At 43.4% G+C, this 16682-nt stretch overlaps 1 protein-coding gene across 16 annotated transcripts in view; it reads right to left on the bottom strand.

Annotated features, from left to right (window-relative positions):
- Positions 1-1285: 1285 nt before the first annotated feature.
- Sap130 (Sin3A associated protein 130) overlaps positions 1286-16682 on the bottom strand; it is a 97392-nt gene continuing 81995 nt past the window's right edge. For all 16 annotated transcript variants that reach the window (XM_042263972.2, XM_042263974.2, XM_042263973.2 and 13 more), the window contains 5 exons: positions 10530-10778; positions 10236-10361; positions 4962-5065; positions 3408-3521; positions 1286-2164 (listed from right to left, as the gene is read on the bottom strand). In XM_042263972.2, coding sequence (XP_042119906.1) covers positions 2006-2164; positions 3408-3521; positions 4962-5065; positions 10236-10361; positions 10530-10778 — 752 coding nt within the window. In that variant the 3' untranslated portion in view covers positions 1286-2005. The remainder of the gene's footprint in view (positions 2165-3407; positions 3522-4961; positions 5066-10235; positions 10362-10529; positions 10779-16682) is intronic.

Genomic DNA, 16682 nt, shown 5'->3' with positions numbered 1-16682 from the left:
GTACACAAGAGGCTGCCACACCCAGCAGAACCATTAGTTATTAGATTTATTCATTTTATTTTTAGTGTTTTGCCTGCATGCCATGTCATGTAGCCTATGCTGGCCTCAAACTTTCTGTGTTGTGGAGGGTGACCTAAAAATCCTAACCCTTCTGCCTTCGTTTCCCAAAGGCTGGAATCACAGGTATGAGCCACCACAACTGGCACTAAGTTGCTTTCTGATTATCTGTCTCTAAGAGTATGCAACTTTGACCAATAGGTGTGAATGGAACATGAATGACGCCAACGAACATGCCAGACTGCACGGCGAAAAGCCCACGAGGCCTCAACCCTACACAAAGAACTGCAGGCAAATGATTAAAGCTAAGAGTAGGGGTGGGGTTCTTCCCAGAGCACACCAACTGTTTGTCCAGTGCCAAACAATCCTCTATGAAAATAAACATACAACAAGTAACATACGGACTTGACAGCTTATATTTAGGAATATACATATGTATATACAAACAAGGACATGTATGTGGCCAGGCATAGTGGCACACACCTTTAATCCCAGCACTCAGAGGCAAAGGCAGGCAGATCCCTGAGTTGAGGCTATTCTGGTCTATAGAGCAAGTTCTAGGACAATCAGAACTACACAGAGAAATCCTGTCTTGAAAAAACAAAATAAAATAAAGCGGAGAATATAGGAATATAGAATATAGGAATATAGGAAGATACCTGATGTGACACTGATCTCTGATTTACACCTGTACATACATGGGAAGTGTATGAACACACACACAATCCTGCATGTCCCCCTCCCTAAATACATACACACACACAATGAAGAACTCAAGACTAGTTATTATACCACAGATTACTTCAGTATGCGCCCACAATCCTGTGAAGAAAATATACTCACTTGGGGGCTCCATTGCCAGCATCACAACCATAGCAGTCCTTGTGTTGACCAAGTTACATTAGGTTTATTATTATTATTTTTGTGTTTTGAGACAGGATTTTCTGTGTAGTGCTGGCTGTCCAGGAACTCATTCTGTAGACCAGGCTAGACTCAAATAGAGATCCACCTGTCTTTGCCTCCCAAGTGCTGGGATTAAAGGTGTGCAACACTACTGCATGGCTTTATATCAGGCTTATTTTAATTTAAGACAAGAGTCAAAGACTTGACCATTGAAAACATCATCAGATTGCTGGGATAAGTAGAACTCAACGAGGAACTGAACACTGTGAGTGCAGCAAGATGAACACCTCGGAGATGCACATGAGAAAGAGGCCAACTGCTCATCTACAAAAACCTCTTCTAGTCTTTATTAACATTTGGAGATGCGTGGTACATATGATTAACAGCATCACACCAGGAGGGAAGTACAGATAACCGAAAATGTTCTCCAGAACAGGATCCCAGAGCAGTTCAGTATTGCCTGCTCTCCACCTCCACAAGAATTCAGCTCTGATACAGGCAGCTCAGACAATGTAATAACATCTCTTGGAAATGGTTCTTTTGAAAAGAAATGATAACTGGTCGCTGGAACCCTTCTGTGTGAGATGCGGCAGCTCTCCGGTGCTGTGGCACCACCGTAGAAGGCCATTTTGGGCACTGGACGGTCAAAGAGAAGAACTGACTGGAGTGAGAAGAGGTTTTATGTTTAGTCTAGAGATAACAGATTGTCCAAGTGGATACCTTCAGTCCAGGCTCAGTTCAGGCCCTGCAGGAATCCACTGATAAATACAGTCTATGGACTGGGAGGCTGAAAACTCAGCTGGCCGTCTGTCACCGAGTATCAGGAGTTGCTGAAGACAGAGGTGCAACAGGCATGTACCTGGAGGAAGGAGGACTCCCCATGTCAGTCCAGCTCTGATCCTTCTGTGCACCAGCTCTGCTTCCTCAGCTGAATGAGGAAAACTCCTGTTTTCAATGCTCCATTGTGAAAGCAGCCAAGCCCTCTTCCCCTCCCCCCGAATCACCATTCTTCATAAATTGTTTCCAAGTCCTGATTCTTCTAGGTCTACACCTTTTCCTTTCGCTTCAATTTTGACACTTTCTTGACAGTCCCGTTCTTGTTGAGGAGCTTCAGGACCCGATCTTTGTGATCCAAAACCTTAAGCATAGAGTCTCTGGCCTCACTGATTTGGTCCATCACTAGTTTACACCTCTGCATGTTTCCCTGGAACAGAAGGCACACCATTACCTAGATGTCATGGGTGAGACGGCTTTTAGAGAACTGTTCACTCAGGGCCGAGCATTCCACAGAGAACAAAGGTTGACTATTTTGTCCCTTTCTTGGCCAGGGAGGCCCAAGGCCCCCACTAGAACTAATTTTAAGACCTTGTTGCTAAAGATGCTGTATGACTTGTTAAGAGGATAAAGGGAAAGCAGGCTGGCAGTGGATTTCTTCTTGCTGGCTAGCCCTCCTGTGCTGGGAGAACTGCTATCAATAGTTAGTTCCTTAAGCCTTACTCCTCTGGTGGACCCTGTGTGCGACACTACCAACTGGCCAGGCCAAGGGAACTTTCTGGTGCCATAGTGGCCAGTCTGTTCTAGGGGTAAAGAACTGCTTCTGGTTGGATCTGTGGTGGCTCCTCAGGAGGGAATCCACGTCTGATACCAAGCAGAAGCCTGTGGCTCCCTGGTATGGGGCACAGACATATTTTTGTAAATACCACCCATGCGCCTTTTAAAAAACACTAATTAAATTAAACTCAAGAGGTCACTGGGAAAAACAAAGACATTAATGTAGAAAGAAGACTAAACAGGAAGAAGGGATCAGTGGGAGGGAGACAAAAGAAGATAACATGAGTTCGAGGCCAGCCTGGTCTACAGAGTGAGATCCAGGACAGGCACCAAAACTACACAGAGAAACTCTGTCTCAAAAAAACCAACCAACCAACCAACCTCCCCACACCCCCCAAAAAGAGAAACATGGTGGGAGAGATTGCTCAGCAGCTACCAGTGCTTGCTGTTCGTTAAGAGGAACTGAATTTGGTTTCCAGTCACGTTGGTGCTCACAACTGTTTGTAATTTTAGTTCCAGGGCATCCAACACCCTCTTCTGGTCTCTGCAGATACCTGCATGCATGTGGCATAATATATATAATATACGTATGTATGTGTATATATGTGTGTGCATATATATATAAAAGTAGAAAAATTAAAGTTAACAAAAAAATGGCTGAGCACCTCCTGGTAATGCACACTGAAGCAAATAAGTTTGTACAAAAAACACTCTTGTAGTGGGGAAAGGTATATGGGAGAGTTTGGAAAGAGAAAAAGGAAGATAGAAATGTTGCCATTAAAATATAATCTAACTAAACAAACAAACAAACAAACAAACAAATGAAGGGGAAAGGAAGAAGCAGCAGCAGCTTTGGTGGCCAAGTGGGCACCCAGAAGGTTGAGGACTCAGCAAACCTGTATTAGCTCATTTATTCGATGTAGATCATCATCAGTTGCTGCTTTTTTCTTTGGGATGATCCCTTCCTGTAGGTTGGTAAGTCTTTCATAAACATCATGTTCTAGATTTGTCTGCAACATACAAGAGAAGCACACTGTGACTACAGAGACATCTTCTATGTCACTCTCAAGCAGAGGAAGTTCATTCTGTGAACTGTTCTAAGTGCTTGGATGATAAAGGCCTTGCTTGGACAGACCAAGAGTCTAATATTAAGAAACAGTAAAGGAATGAACTAATAAATACTTTACAATATGTTACAATTTGCCATAGTTCAGAGTCCATCTTCAAAGATCACTTTGAAATACTACACCACATCCATAATTCCCCTGAAAAATAACTATTATTTTTACAGAAATATTTTATATTAATTTAACCCTAGCAACAGTACAATTTTTTTTTTTTGAGTTTCATGTATTTCAGGCTGACCTCAAACCTACCATGTAGCCAAGTATGCCTCTGAACTTTTGATCATACTAAATTACAGACACGTGCCATTACATCCAGTTTATATAGTACTGGGGATCAAACTCAAGCCTCTATATATGCTGGTAAGCTCTCTCCTTACCCCCTTCTAAAGATAAGGCCTTTCTAGGTAGCTCAGGCTGGCCTCTATCACAAAATCCCTTCTACCTCAGCAACACAAATGCTACCACACCTAACACTACTGTGTTTTGATACTCAGTAGAAGATGGTCTTGAGAGCACTGTTACTCCAAAGATGGGAATACTTTGCGAGGATACTCTGGCTGCTTTGCCTTAACTTGGATGGTAAGAGATTTTTGTCCTAGGTTTCTAGGAATGGTGGCTCACAGCGCACATGGGGCCAACACGGGCTCCTCTCAGAACTGAATCAATGTGCAGGCACTGTGGGAGGCAGGCTTTGTAGAGAAGACCCCTGCCTGTTCTCTAAAACAAGATGGCACAGGCCTGCATCCTACCAGGAGCTGGGAGGTCACTGAAGCTTGTTACCTGGTGAGAAGCAAACCGTGTGGTGGCCCATGGCGAAGGAGTTGCTTGGCTCTAGAACCTTCCTAAGGAAGCAGAGTGGTCAGTGGAAAAGGCTCATGGGAAGACCACTCAGCTTCCCGCTTTTCATACGTCCTGACAGGACATAAAGTTAACTTTAGCTCCAGGTCTTACACTACAGCACCTTCATGTAGTTTGGATCCAGGTAATTAAAACTAAAATTCAGGCCTGGATAGATGGCTCAGTGAGTAAAGACACTTCTCCCAAGCATCATGATCGCAGTTTGATCCTCCAGGACTCACATGATAGAAGAGCCTCTACTTCTAAAAGCTGTCCTCTGACTCACCTCCATCAAATAAATAAATAATCATAATCTCCATGCAACAGATGTACTTGCTTTAACTGTGGAACCACAGGTCTGTGTGCCTTTATCACCCCACTTCAGGCAGCTCTGGGGATCAAACCCAGGGCCTACGGTACATCAGACTGGCTACCTACTGGGCTACCTCTTTGGCACGAGACAACAATGGACGGAACTGCACCTACCAGTTGCAGTAACTGGGCAGCACAGAGGTGGACTTTCCAGCCTTGGGCACGGCAGGACACTCCCTTCTGATTGGCTATTTCTTGTAGCATAGCTTTCTTCTCCTCTGGAAACACACCGAGATAAAATGAAGCATCATTCCCTTTGTTACAGAAGCAAAACCACTGGATTCAAGCAGCTTAAGTGTCAATATTTTAACAAAATTTCTTTCCCCAAACATCTTTACAAACAAATCTTCTGCATTTACATCAGGGGGAATAGGGGTCAACGATATGAACAAACTTTCTGTGATAGGATTTCCCTATGTGGTCTCTGTCTGGCCTGGAACTTGCTGTGTAGACCAGGCTGACCTCACACTCACAGAGTTCCACAGGCTTCTTCCTCAAGAGTGCTGGAATTAAAGGAGGCACCTGTGGTACATTATTTTGTTTGTGTTCTGACAAATAAAGCTTGCTTGGAGATCAGAGGGCAGAGCTAGCCACTAATTAACCATAGAAGTAGGGCAGTGGTGGCTCACACCTTTAACCCCAGCACTTGGGAGACTCATGCCTTTAATTGTAGCATCTGGGAGGTGGAGACAGGATCTCGGCCCGTTTGGTCTGAGGATTCAGAAAGGTAAGAAGTCACTGGTGGTGGCTCCTCTGATCTTTCAGGTTATTACCTCGATATTTGACTCCTGTTTTTTATTGATAAGACTAATTAGGTTCATGCTCCAGCACCACTATACCAGCTTCTTTTCTGTATTTTCATCAGTTCCACAAGAAAGCTTTTAAGATGTTCTCTAGTAGGGTGAGATGGCAGGACAGCTAGTTCCTATGGTAATCTCCAAGAGGAGAAATGGTCTTCTGGGAAACTGAGCCTTGTTCTATGTGTGGGGCTTATGTGCAGCTGGAGAGCTGGACCAGAAGTTCTGGAAGCTTTGTGAAGTTACCTATATTTTAAGAGAATTCCTAAGTGTGAACTGTACTTCTTTCTTTTTCCTTTTTTGGTTTTTCGAGACAGGGTTTCTTTGTGTAGCCCCGGCAGTTCTGGAACTCACTCTGTAGACCAGGCTGGCCTCAAACTTGAGAGATCTATCTGCCTGCCTCTGCCTCCCAAATGCTGGGATTAAAAGCGTGTGCCACCACTGCCTGGCTGTATATTGTTTTGAGGTGAACCCACTTTGTTCTACAAGTAATGAAAACAAATTATTTAATTGCCAAATATTAAAACACCAGTGTCCCTCAGCAGGCCTTGAAACGCCGTGTAGTTAAGGCTGATCGTGAACTTTTGATCATCTTGCCTCTACTTCCTGAGTCCTGGGGTTGCAGATGTGTGCTACTCTGTCTGCTTTTATGTAGTGCTAGGAACTGAACCTAGGGATTCTTGCAGGCTAGGCAAGTATTCTACCAACTGAGCTACAGATCTAGAACTTACTAGAAGCCCAGGCTCACTTCCAATTCACAATCTTTCTCAGCTTCCTGAGCACTGGATTAGGCATGTGCCACCATGCATTATCTTTCCACCTGCAGTGGTGTGTACCTACAACCCCAATACTAGAAAGGCTGAGGCAGAAGGATCACAAGTTCAAGGCTAGTCTGGGATAGACAGCAAGGTAGTGTTTCAAACATAAGGTTTTGTTATCAGCCAGGGCCTTGCACATCCTATACATTAATTGACCATTAATCTGCATCCACCACACTTGGTACTGAGTATTTCTCAGCAGGTGTCTGCACTGTCAAGCTACCTTCCTCCTTTCTGGATCATACTTTGAAGATCTCTATGCTTTCAATGGCTACACAAGTTGTACCATTTCATTCTTGCTTTGTGTCTTCCTTTTATTCTTTCCAGTTTTGCTAAGAATTTCTCCAAAGAACGATTTTGTGTGTGTGTGTGTGTGTGTGTGTGTGTGTGTGTGTGTGTGTGTGTCACTGGTTATAGGTTTCATTCACAACCATAGACTTAAGTCTGCAATCCAGCTAGACTTGGAGGGAATGAAGAAACTGTGGAACCCAAAGAACTGCAGTGAGAGCAGAGATTATGAGGTATTGTGAGCAAATGGGGTGGAGCATTCTCCCGAGCCACAGGATGAACAGCCTGGTGGGTACGGTACACTCAAGTTGAAAGCATTAGAGCTGACCAGATGGCAATGTGATCTTGATGGTTTCACTGTTCTTGAACCCAAACTGCTCCAAGGCTTCCAGAATGTTCATGCTTTCTTTGATTTTTCCAAAGACTGGTTTTGCCACCCAGTCACTTGGTTTTGGTGTGCAGATGAAAAACTGGGAACCATTTGGACACAGTGCAGTATTTGCCACGGACAATGTGCCAGGACCTGTGTTCTCAGGATTAAGTCCTCATTCTCTGATCCCTCCAGTACATCAATCCTGCAAAACTTCTCCAGTGCTCAGGGTGTTCCACTGTCTTTGGCTCCAAGCGCTGGCCATATCAAGGAGCAAGAAGAACACAGTGGCCTGACCATGGTTGTGGGCAAGTGGCCACAGGGGACAGGGTCTGCAAAGTCTTGTTTCAGGGATTTTTCTTTAGTTTTCAACTTTACTGTCTTCTGCTCTTATCTTTACTATTTTTCCTTTGTACTTTATTTAAATTTATTTTCTTTTATTTTTAAAATCAAATTATGAGATAGAATCTAGGTTACTTTGTCTATTATTTAACTTTTTTTTTTTGTTTTAAAAGCCAGGTGTGGTAGTACACAACTTCAATCACAACAAAAGCAGGTGGGTCTCTGTGAGTTCAAGGTCAGCTTGGACTATAAACTGAGTTCTAGGCCATCCAGAGATCCTGTCTAAACAAACAAAAAACCAACACAAAGCTTCCCATTTAGTGCTGTATTTGCACAGTGCTGGCAACCGGACACCAGGCCTTGTGTAGGCCAGGCAGTACTCTACCAGATGAGTTACATCTTCAGTCCTTAGACCTCCATGTCATGTGGTTATTTCCTGTGTTCTTCTTGACCCCATCCACTTCACTTTGCTATGGGTGCACAGCTCTGGTATTCTGTCTTCATTTGTTTATATATGAATTGGATCTGAAAGCTGTGGCCAAGTAGTTCAAAGTTTAGCAGGAAAGAGGTGTGGTGACTGCATGTTTATACCCAAACAGAGATACTCGGGAGCTTAAATCATCTGCCAAAGTACTTCAACATGGGACAGCTTTTAAAAAGGAAGGCTGGGGCTGGAGAGATGGCTCAGAGGTTAAGAGCACTGGCTGCTCTTCCAAAGGTCCTGAGTTTAATTCCCAGCAACCACATGGTGGCTCACAACCATCTGTAATGTGATCTGGTGCCCTCTTCTGACCTGCAGGGATACGTGCAGATGGAACACTGTATACATAATAAATAAATAAATTAAAAAAAAAAAAATAAAAAGGAAGGCTCAACCAGCAGTAAGTCTTTACTTAGTATGGGTTAAAATGTTGCCAGGCTCATCTCTAAACATTTACAGCCACACAATTCTTGTGGTGTGAGCAGATGCTCTTTTCCACTGAAGATCAACACGCTTCTCTGAGAATTTCACAGTACAACTGGCCCTCTGAATGTGGGTTCCACATTCGCATTTCAACATTTAAAAATAAAAACCCTGTGTCTGTATTAAGCATGTGCCGATTTATTTTTTGTCATTAGTCCCTAAATAATATAGTTTATCAACTACTTATACATTTTTCTTATGGTTTCAATGTGAACTATTCCCTATAGACTCACGTTTGTTGGTTTTTGAGTCAGGGTCTCATGTATCTCAGGCTAGCCTCCAACATACAAATCCATTTGTCTCAGCCTCTTTACGCACTGGCATTACAGGCATGAGTCATGTAGCACACTGGGCTTTCTGCAGTGCTAGAGACTGAATGCATGCTACATTCCAGGGTCCAATGCATGCTGCACAAGCACCCAACCAGTCCTTGATCCCCAGCTAGTGTGGCACTGCTCTGGAAGGTTGTGGAATCTTCCGGATGTGTCCAGACCATGGCATGTGGGCTACATTAGCTATGAATGTGACCTGATACAAAAACCACAAACTTAATTCAACACTAGATTTTTTTTTTTGAGAACCCCTGATCTTTGACATAAGTTAGTAACTTATTCAAATAAGACTCACTGTGAGGCCAAGAAAACTATTATAGAAGTTTCCAAGTTGAATTTATGAAAACAACAATGCAGCCAATTTTTGGTAATACATAATTCTCCATATATTCATTATATTAGAGATGAAATGAAATTTAAAGGACCATCGAGTAGCGATATTTTCAAAGTTATCAACCATTTTCATTGAATGTAGGCTTATTCAAATTTCATACTGGAGAGCTGGTTCAGTGGTTGGAAGGACTGGCTGCTCTTCCAGAGGACAAAGGTCCAGTTCCCACATGGCAGCTCACAACTGCCTGAATTCAGTCCCAGGGGATCTGACACACACACACACACACACACACGAAAAACAAACCACAACCAATGCACATAAAATAATTAAGTCATTAAAAAAAATCATATTAAAGGAGGCAGAGGCAGGCGGATCTCTGTGAACTCAAGGACAGCCTGGTCTACAAAGCAAGTTCCAGGGCAGCCAGAGCTACACAAGAGAAACCCTGTCTCGAAAAATCAAATCAAAACAAAATAAAACAAAACAAATCATATTAAAGTTCAACAACAAAACAAAATACCAAGGGTTTACACTGGAGCCTTTTTTTTTTTTTTTTAAATGTTTACTTTCTTTATTGACCACATTTGTTCCTGGTGGATCCCCTGGAACTGGAGTCATCTAACTATCTAGTTGTGAGCCACTGTGTAGGTGCTAAGAACTAACTGGGGTCTTCTACAAAAGCAACCAGTGCTCTAACCACTGAGTCATCTCTCCAGTCTGTCCCCTAGATCATGAACTGTTTCACGTATGTGTTGAATGAAGATCTTTTGGAAAACAATACCTATAGTGTATGTAATCATTTTAGCATCCTAGAATCTATTAATGCACTTCTGACTATGTTAAACTGCAGATACAATTACAGGCTCTCCTACAAGTACTTGCAGAACCAAGGAGGTTAATGCATCAGTACTTGGGGATCTGTTATCTCACAAAATTTATTATAACCAAGGCTTCTCCTTGTTTATTTCACTGGGATCCCAATAAACACACAGCTTTCTGGGAGCAAAGAGTAATGTCCACTGTTATACTCAACTGGGTATAGCGTATTTTGCCTGGAAATTAGAACCAAATTTTGTGACTACAATATAGCTTACATGTTATGCCATTTCATGATTAATACTAGATGCTTCTGAGGAAACTAACCTTTGACCCGGACGTCACTGTACCTCTGAAAGTGGTGGTAAGCAGCTTTCCAGGGGTTCCGATAGTGACGAAGCAAAGTGATGGGAGGTCTTGGTCGCACTGGGACATATCTCACACCTTCTTCATCTAGTCAAATGAGAAAACAAGAGGACATTAAATGGTGTATTATATAAATGATTTTAATCATCCTCAAAGCTCAGTTCCAGGAGGTAAGGATGCAAGTGAGACTGACGCTCTGAGACAGACCTGGTTTAGGTGGTGAGAGCAGGAGACAGTCAGCCGAAGTGGTCTTACCAATATACTCTTTGGGAGGCGACTTTCGTTTCTCAGCCTTCACCAACAGACTTTTGGCAGTGGACTTCTCATCATCAGTGCTGTTTGTCTCCATCATATCCCCTTCTTCTGTTGAGATCACGTGCTGCTGCTTCCGAGGCTTTTTCCTTGGGGAGGCACCAGGTGGTAGGTCACTTGTAGGCATGGACAGGTTGCTTGCCAGCAGAGCAAGGGATGGAGACACAGTGTTGGTACCCAGAGGAGGGACCGCTGTCGGGGTGGAGCACACACATCATCAGCACCAAACCCTGGAGGGCTTCACTCAGTTTCCAGAGTAACAACTGGGAAGACAGCTGGCTGGCTAACAAGTACAGAGGTTTCTCATGGGCCTGACAGTATGTAGAATACTCTGGAGGCAGGAGCTGTGAACTGCTTCCTACACCCCTCCAGACACTGTATGCAGATAAAATGTCTTGAGAGTAAGAAAGTTAACATTAGTCTCAACTAGTGTGGATCATATGGTTAGGGCTTGCCAACCACACAGGTTCACCCGAATTTTCAATTTCATTCTGTCAGCCATGAACATGTTTCCTGTAGCCAACCTGGTACTCACTTCTAACAGCCATATCCTATACCACTGTCACTAAAAACAGCAAACTGCCTCACAATCAACACTAAATCTCCAGGAATTGCCACTGAGTAGTAGCTTCCAGTAAGCCTTGGATCTCATGAGGAACTACTGCCCACTTGTCCTCCCATGAGTGTTTTTTTTTTTTTTTAGACAAAGTTTCTCTGTATAACAGCTCTGGCTGTCCTAGAACTCGCTCTGTACACCAGGCTGGCCTCAAACTCAGAGATCCACCTGCCCTCTGCCTCCCGAGTGCTGGGATTAAAGGCCTGCGCCACCACTGCCCAGTTAAAGATCCCAACATTTTATTTCCCTATGACCATACATTTTCTCTTATTCTTCTAACAAAGGCTGATTGCTTCAGTCATTTCTGATGCACTGTTGGTTGGAGAGGCCCTCTCCGCCCAGACCAAAAGACCTTAAGAAGTGATTTCCTAGAATAAAACCCTTAGATTTTCCACAGCCTCAAGTAGATCGTCAGAACAAAGTCATTTATACCTGCAAACTATTAAAAGACAATTTTTTTTTCATTTTTCTTTTCTTTTTTCTTTTTTGTTTGACTTTTCAAGACAGGGTTTCTCTGTGTAGCTTTGGAGCCTTTCCTGGAACTCACTCTGTAGACCAGGCTGGCCTAGAACTCACAGAGTTCAGCCTGCCTCTGCCTCCCCAGTGCTGGGATTAAAGGTGTATGCCACCACCGCCTGGCCTGGATTCCTTCTTAAAACCGTTCTTTGGTGTTTTTCCACAATCCATTCATTCATTCTTTCTCTCTTCATATAACACACATATACATAATATATAAAAATAAAACTGTATACACACACATATACATACAGGACAACTATATATAACTACACATGCATATATATATATATATATATGTTTATAGATATATACATATATATATATGTTTATAGATAAAATTAAAAAACAAACACCAGAGTCTTATGCTGGGCAGTGATGGCACCTGCCTTTAATCCTGGCACTTGGGAGGCAGAGGCAGGCAGATCCCTGAACTGGAGGCCAGTCTGGTCTACAAAGCTGGTTCCAGGACAGCCAAGGCTACACAAACCCTATCTCAAAAAACCAAACCAAACCAAATAAAAAACAAAACAAAACAAACAAACAAACAAAAAGCACCAAAGTTTACCATGTAGCACTGGCTGGCTAGTTAAGTTACTATATAGACCAGGCTAGCTCAAATTCAGAGGCCTTTGCTTCCTGAGTGCTGGGATTAAGGGTGTCTCCACTGTCTTAAGCTTTAGTGATTTAGATAATTATTAACATCACTGTTCTCAAGACTCTCAAGACTCATGATTGAAGAGCTTTGTTCTATCTTATCCCGGTTAATGGTAGGATTAGCCACAGCAATCGGCCATACTGTTGATGTGGTTAGATGTTCACATTAGTACTGAAAGGCCCTCCATTCTCCAAGTTGAAGACCTTCTCATCTATCTCTTAGATCAGACAGGTTGAGATTTTCCTCTGGATAGGTTTGGTCTGTGTCCCTCCCTGTTCATCAGCAAAGACATTATAGAGAATGGCCTTTTGCAGAGAATGGTGTCAAGCCTGAGTTCAAGGGTAGCCTCAGTTACACAGTGAGTTCCAGGACAGCCAGAGTTACACAGTAAGATCTTCTCTCTAAAAAACAAGCCGGGGTGGTGGTGCACGCCTTTAATCCCAGCAGTCAGGAGGCAGAGGCAGGTGGATCTGTGAGTTCCAGGCCAGCCTGGGCTACAGAGTGAGATCCAGGACAGACTCCAAAGCTACACAGAGAAACCCTGTCTCGAAGGAAAACAAAAACAAAACAAAACAAAACAAACAAACAAACAAAAACCCCACCAAATCAAACCAAACCAAACCTAGTTTAACTTTCTAGATTAAGGGTTTTTACCTATTAGCTGTATCCCCCATCTAAGGCACACCAGGAACTAACTATGATCATTCAGGTTCCTTAGCAACCTTCTGACATAACTTTGGCTTTGAAGTCATACATATAAAATTATGGTAAAGTCACTCAAGCATGACACTCTCTTCAGAATCGCACACCCAAATCATGGTGCATACAACACTTTTATCCCTCTATTAATCTGATATTTAAGACTATGTTAAAATCTTTTAATAAACTCCAATACTGTTTCATACAAAAAAAAGTTTTGTTACAAATCTGAAGGCAAAAAAAAAAAAAAAAAAAAAAAAGCCTAAGGCCTACAGAAAAATGTGTCAGCATCTCAGGAATCACCCAGCCCCACCCATGGCAGGCTCCAAAATATAAACTCATTGAAAGTTCGATTCACCCCCAGGCATCCAGGCATTTTGAGGCTCCCATAACCATAGCCCAACTAGTCACTGTGGTAGCTATTCTACTAAAGAATGTATTTTGTCTCCCAACCCTGCCCTGCCTCTCTGCTTCATGGCCAAGGAATTCAACCATTTCCTCCACTACATCTTCCTGTCTTAATTTACTGCCCCATCAAAAGCACAAAGAAATGAGTCCAAGTAACCTCATATATCACTTCATCAAAAACACACAACTGGCCAGGCGGTGGTGGCGCACGGCTTTAATCCCAGCACTCGGAGGCAGAGCCAGGCGGATCTTTGTGAGTTCAAGGCCAGCCTGGTCTACAGAGCGAGATCCAGGAAAGGCTCAAAGCTACACAGAGAAACCCTGGCTCGAAAAACCAAAAACCAAACCAAACCAAAACAAAACCCCACACAACTTAGGTTGAAGGAATGGCTCACTGGGCGAGCGCTTGCCTATCACATACATGCCTGGCCCTGAAGCTAACTTTTAGCCCCACAAACCCCCAACCTTCCTCCTTGACATCACTCCTTTACTTACTGAAGTGCCCAAAGTAACTCCATTTTGTCCTAGTTTAGCTAACTCCATCTCATGCTCCACCCAACTGTCCCCAAGGCCCTGCTAAGCACACCTTTCCGAGCAGCACACTCGTTCAGCTTCTGGAGCTCCAGTTTTACAAGAAACAAACTCTTCTAATCAACTCAACAGACACTTTTGAAACTTCTGTTTCAAACCCTTGCCTGCTCCTGGTGTGGTATAATTGTTGTTTCTGGCTTTATAAATCCTATCCTGCCTTTCCTAGAGTCCTTCTTGGCATTAGCCTGCTCTCGGAGCAAATAAAGCTCCTAATTTGGCCGGGCGGTGGTGGCACACGCCTTTAATCCCAGCACTTGGGAAGCAGAGGCAGGTGGATCTCTGTGAGTTCGAGGCCAGCCTGGTTTCCAAAGCGAGTTCCAGGAAAGGCGCAAAGCTACACAGAGAAACCCTGTCTCGAAAAATCAAAAAAAAAAAAAAAAAAGCTCCTAATCTGACCTTCACTGAGTGGCATTCTCTGTCTCCAGCAGGAACAATACTTGGAGGTTCCAGTGAGATTTCTACCCCTCAGGGGCTCAGGCTTGCTCTGGGTCTCTCCAGATCGGTAGGTTGTTGCATTTGAGGTGCTTCCTGAGACATTCTGGGCCCCAATGACTCTCACAGCGGGGTCACAGTCCTGGAAAGACTGCTGTGTTTCCCGATACCAAATCTGACTGAGTCCTTATTTTCCTCCCAGGAGTGAGGTTTTAATATTCTTGTCTGGCCACCATAGGAGCTGCAGTGTAGACAGGAGGGGGTCAGTCCTTCCCTCCTTTACCCAAGCTGAGACCCCAGGTGCCCCGCCAGCCTTACCAACGGGTGAGTTCGGGTCCCCACCTCAGAGTGGCCAAGGGGTGTGCTGGAGTGTCCTTCACCTGCACCGCTTGGGTGGGAGACTGGTGACAGGAGCCATGCTGGTTCTTCCTACTAAATTCCAAGCCTGCCTCCTCTAACTGAGACAGGTCATTCTTTCTGTTCTTGGGGTCACATGCCCTGTGCCTGTGGTTTGCCTTTGCCTCTGTCCCACCAAGCCTAAATACTCTTGCCTTTGTTTACAAAGTAAATAAATAACCACACTTTAGACCTAAGCACGAAGGTCTCAAAGTTTCCTGCAAAGCCCATCCTAGGTCAGGCAGGCCCCTGTCTGTGAGAGGGAGAACAGAAGAGCCCAGGAAGAAGGCACTGTGCACTGAGAACAATTAAGAGGTAAACTATTTCCAGCAGTGGCTACTCTTAGTTATCTTATGGTATAAAGGTATTTATAATTAAAATAACTAATGAGATGCTCATACATGAAAAGGATATAAGGGCCCCTCTGTCTGAAACCTCTCAATAATAACTCCATCATCACAGCCTGCTAAATTCTGTTCGATGCTGTAAATATCAATTTAGTGCTAATTATAATAAATAACTCTACACACTACAGACATCATAAATACCGTCTTATGCTTCCTGTAAGTTTTACCCAGAAACTTACAAGACCTAATGGTTGAACAGTATGTACACAGCTAATATTAAGCAGAGCCAACTGCCATCTTTGTGACTCCAGCTATGCCTGCTTGAAACGCTCACAACTGGGTCTGCTAAATGCTAATATTCTTTCAGGAAAGCAGGCAAGGACAGGCAAGCTCACTGGGCGGTAACTTGAGTATCCAAGTACCCCTCCCAAGTAGTTGTATGCAGTTAACTGTATGAGGTCTCAAGACTTTCTGTAGAAATTAGTGTATACAGGCTAGAAAAATTAAGACCTGGGATAAGGGGCCAGGGGTGTGTGTTCACCTATACAGCTATGGGAAAGCCATCAACATAGCAATGAAAGGACTCCTAATGACATTTTGCTATATTCATAGATCAGTGTCTTGCTCAACCATCAAAGAAACTTCCTCCGGAAGCAGATGGGAACAAATACAGAGACCCACAGCTACACAGTAGCCTGAGAGTGAGAGACCTCAAAACAGTCCTAAATGGGAAGTCTCCACCAGGTCTCTCTAGTCAGGGCTCAGGGAACTCTGGGGAAGAGGAAGTGGAAAGAGTGTAAGAGCCAATGGGGATGGAGGACATCAAGGAATCAGTGCCCTCCAAACACAACAGAACTCATTACAAGGACTGCGACTGAGGCAGCATGCACATGCTGAAGCCAGATGGGGTCCCAGCACTGAGGGCAAGTGGACACAACCCCCCTTCCTAACCCAGAAGCTACTGCCACTTGCAAAGAAAAATGTTTTCTCCAATGAGTCTCACCGGGATACAAACCATTCTTAAGGACAAGGCCCTATGCCCAGCATGGATGGCCAGCACAAAACTAACTCAGTGGTAATACTGGAGGGTTTTTTTTTTTTTTTTTGGTCTTGTATTTTAATCCCCATAGGTCTTTTGCTTATACACTGTGGTTTCAGATTTTTGTCTTTATGGGATTTCTGTGTTTGCTAATGTGTGTTTCTGCATCTATGTATGTTTTTTATGCTTCTTCTTTGGCTCCTTTTTCCTCCCGTTTATTTTTAATTGTCCCCACTTAATCTTTTCTCATTGTTTTTTAATCTTATTTTATTATTATTTTCTTTTGTGTTTTTTAGTTGCCCATTCGTTGTTTTTTTTTTGTTTTTTTTTTTTGGTTTTTCGAGACAGGGTTTCTCTGTGTAGCCTTGCGCCTTTCCTGGAACTCACTTGGTAG

This window comes from Peromyscus maniculatus, chromosome 19 (assembly GCF_049852395.1).
Source record: "Peromyscus maniculatus bairdii isolate BWxNUB_F1_BW_parent chromosome 19, HU_Pman_BW_mat_3.1, whole genome shotgun sequence".
Taxonomy (NCBI): Eukaryota; Metazoa; Chordata; class Mammalia; order Rodentia; family Cricetidae; genus Peromyscus; species Peromyscus maniculatus.
Note: the sequence above shows the minus strand (reverse complement) of the source record. Positions and strands in the feature narration are given on the sequence as shown.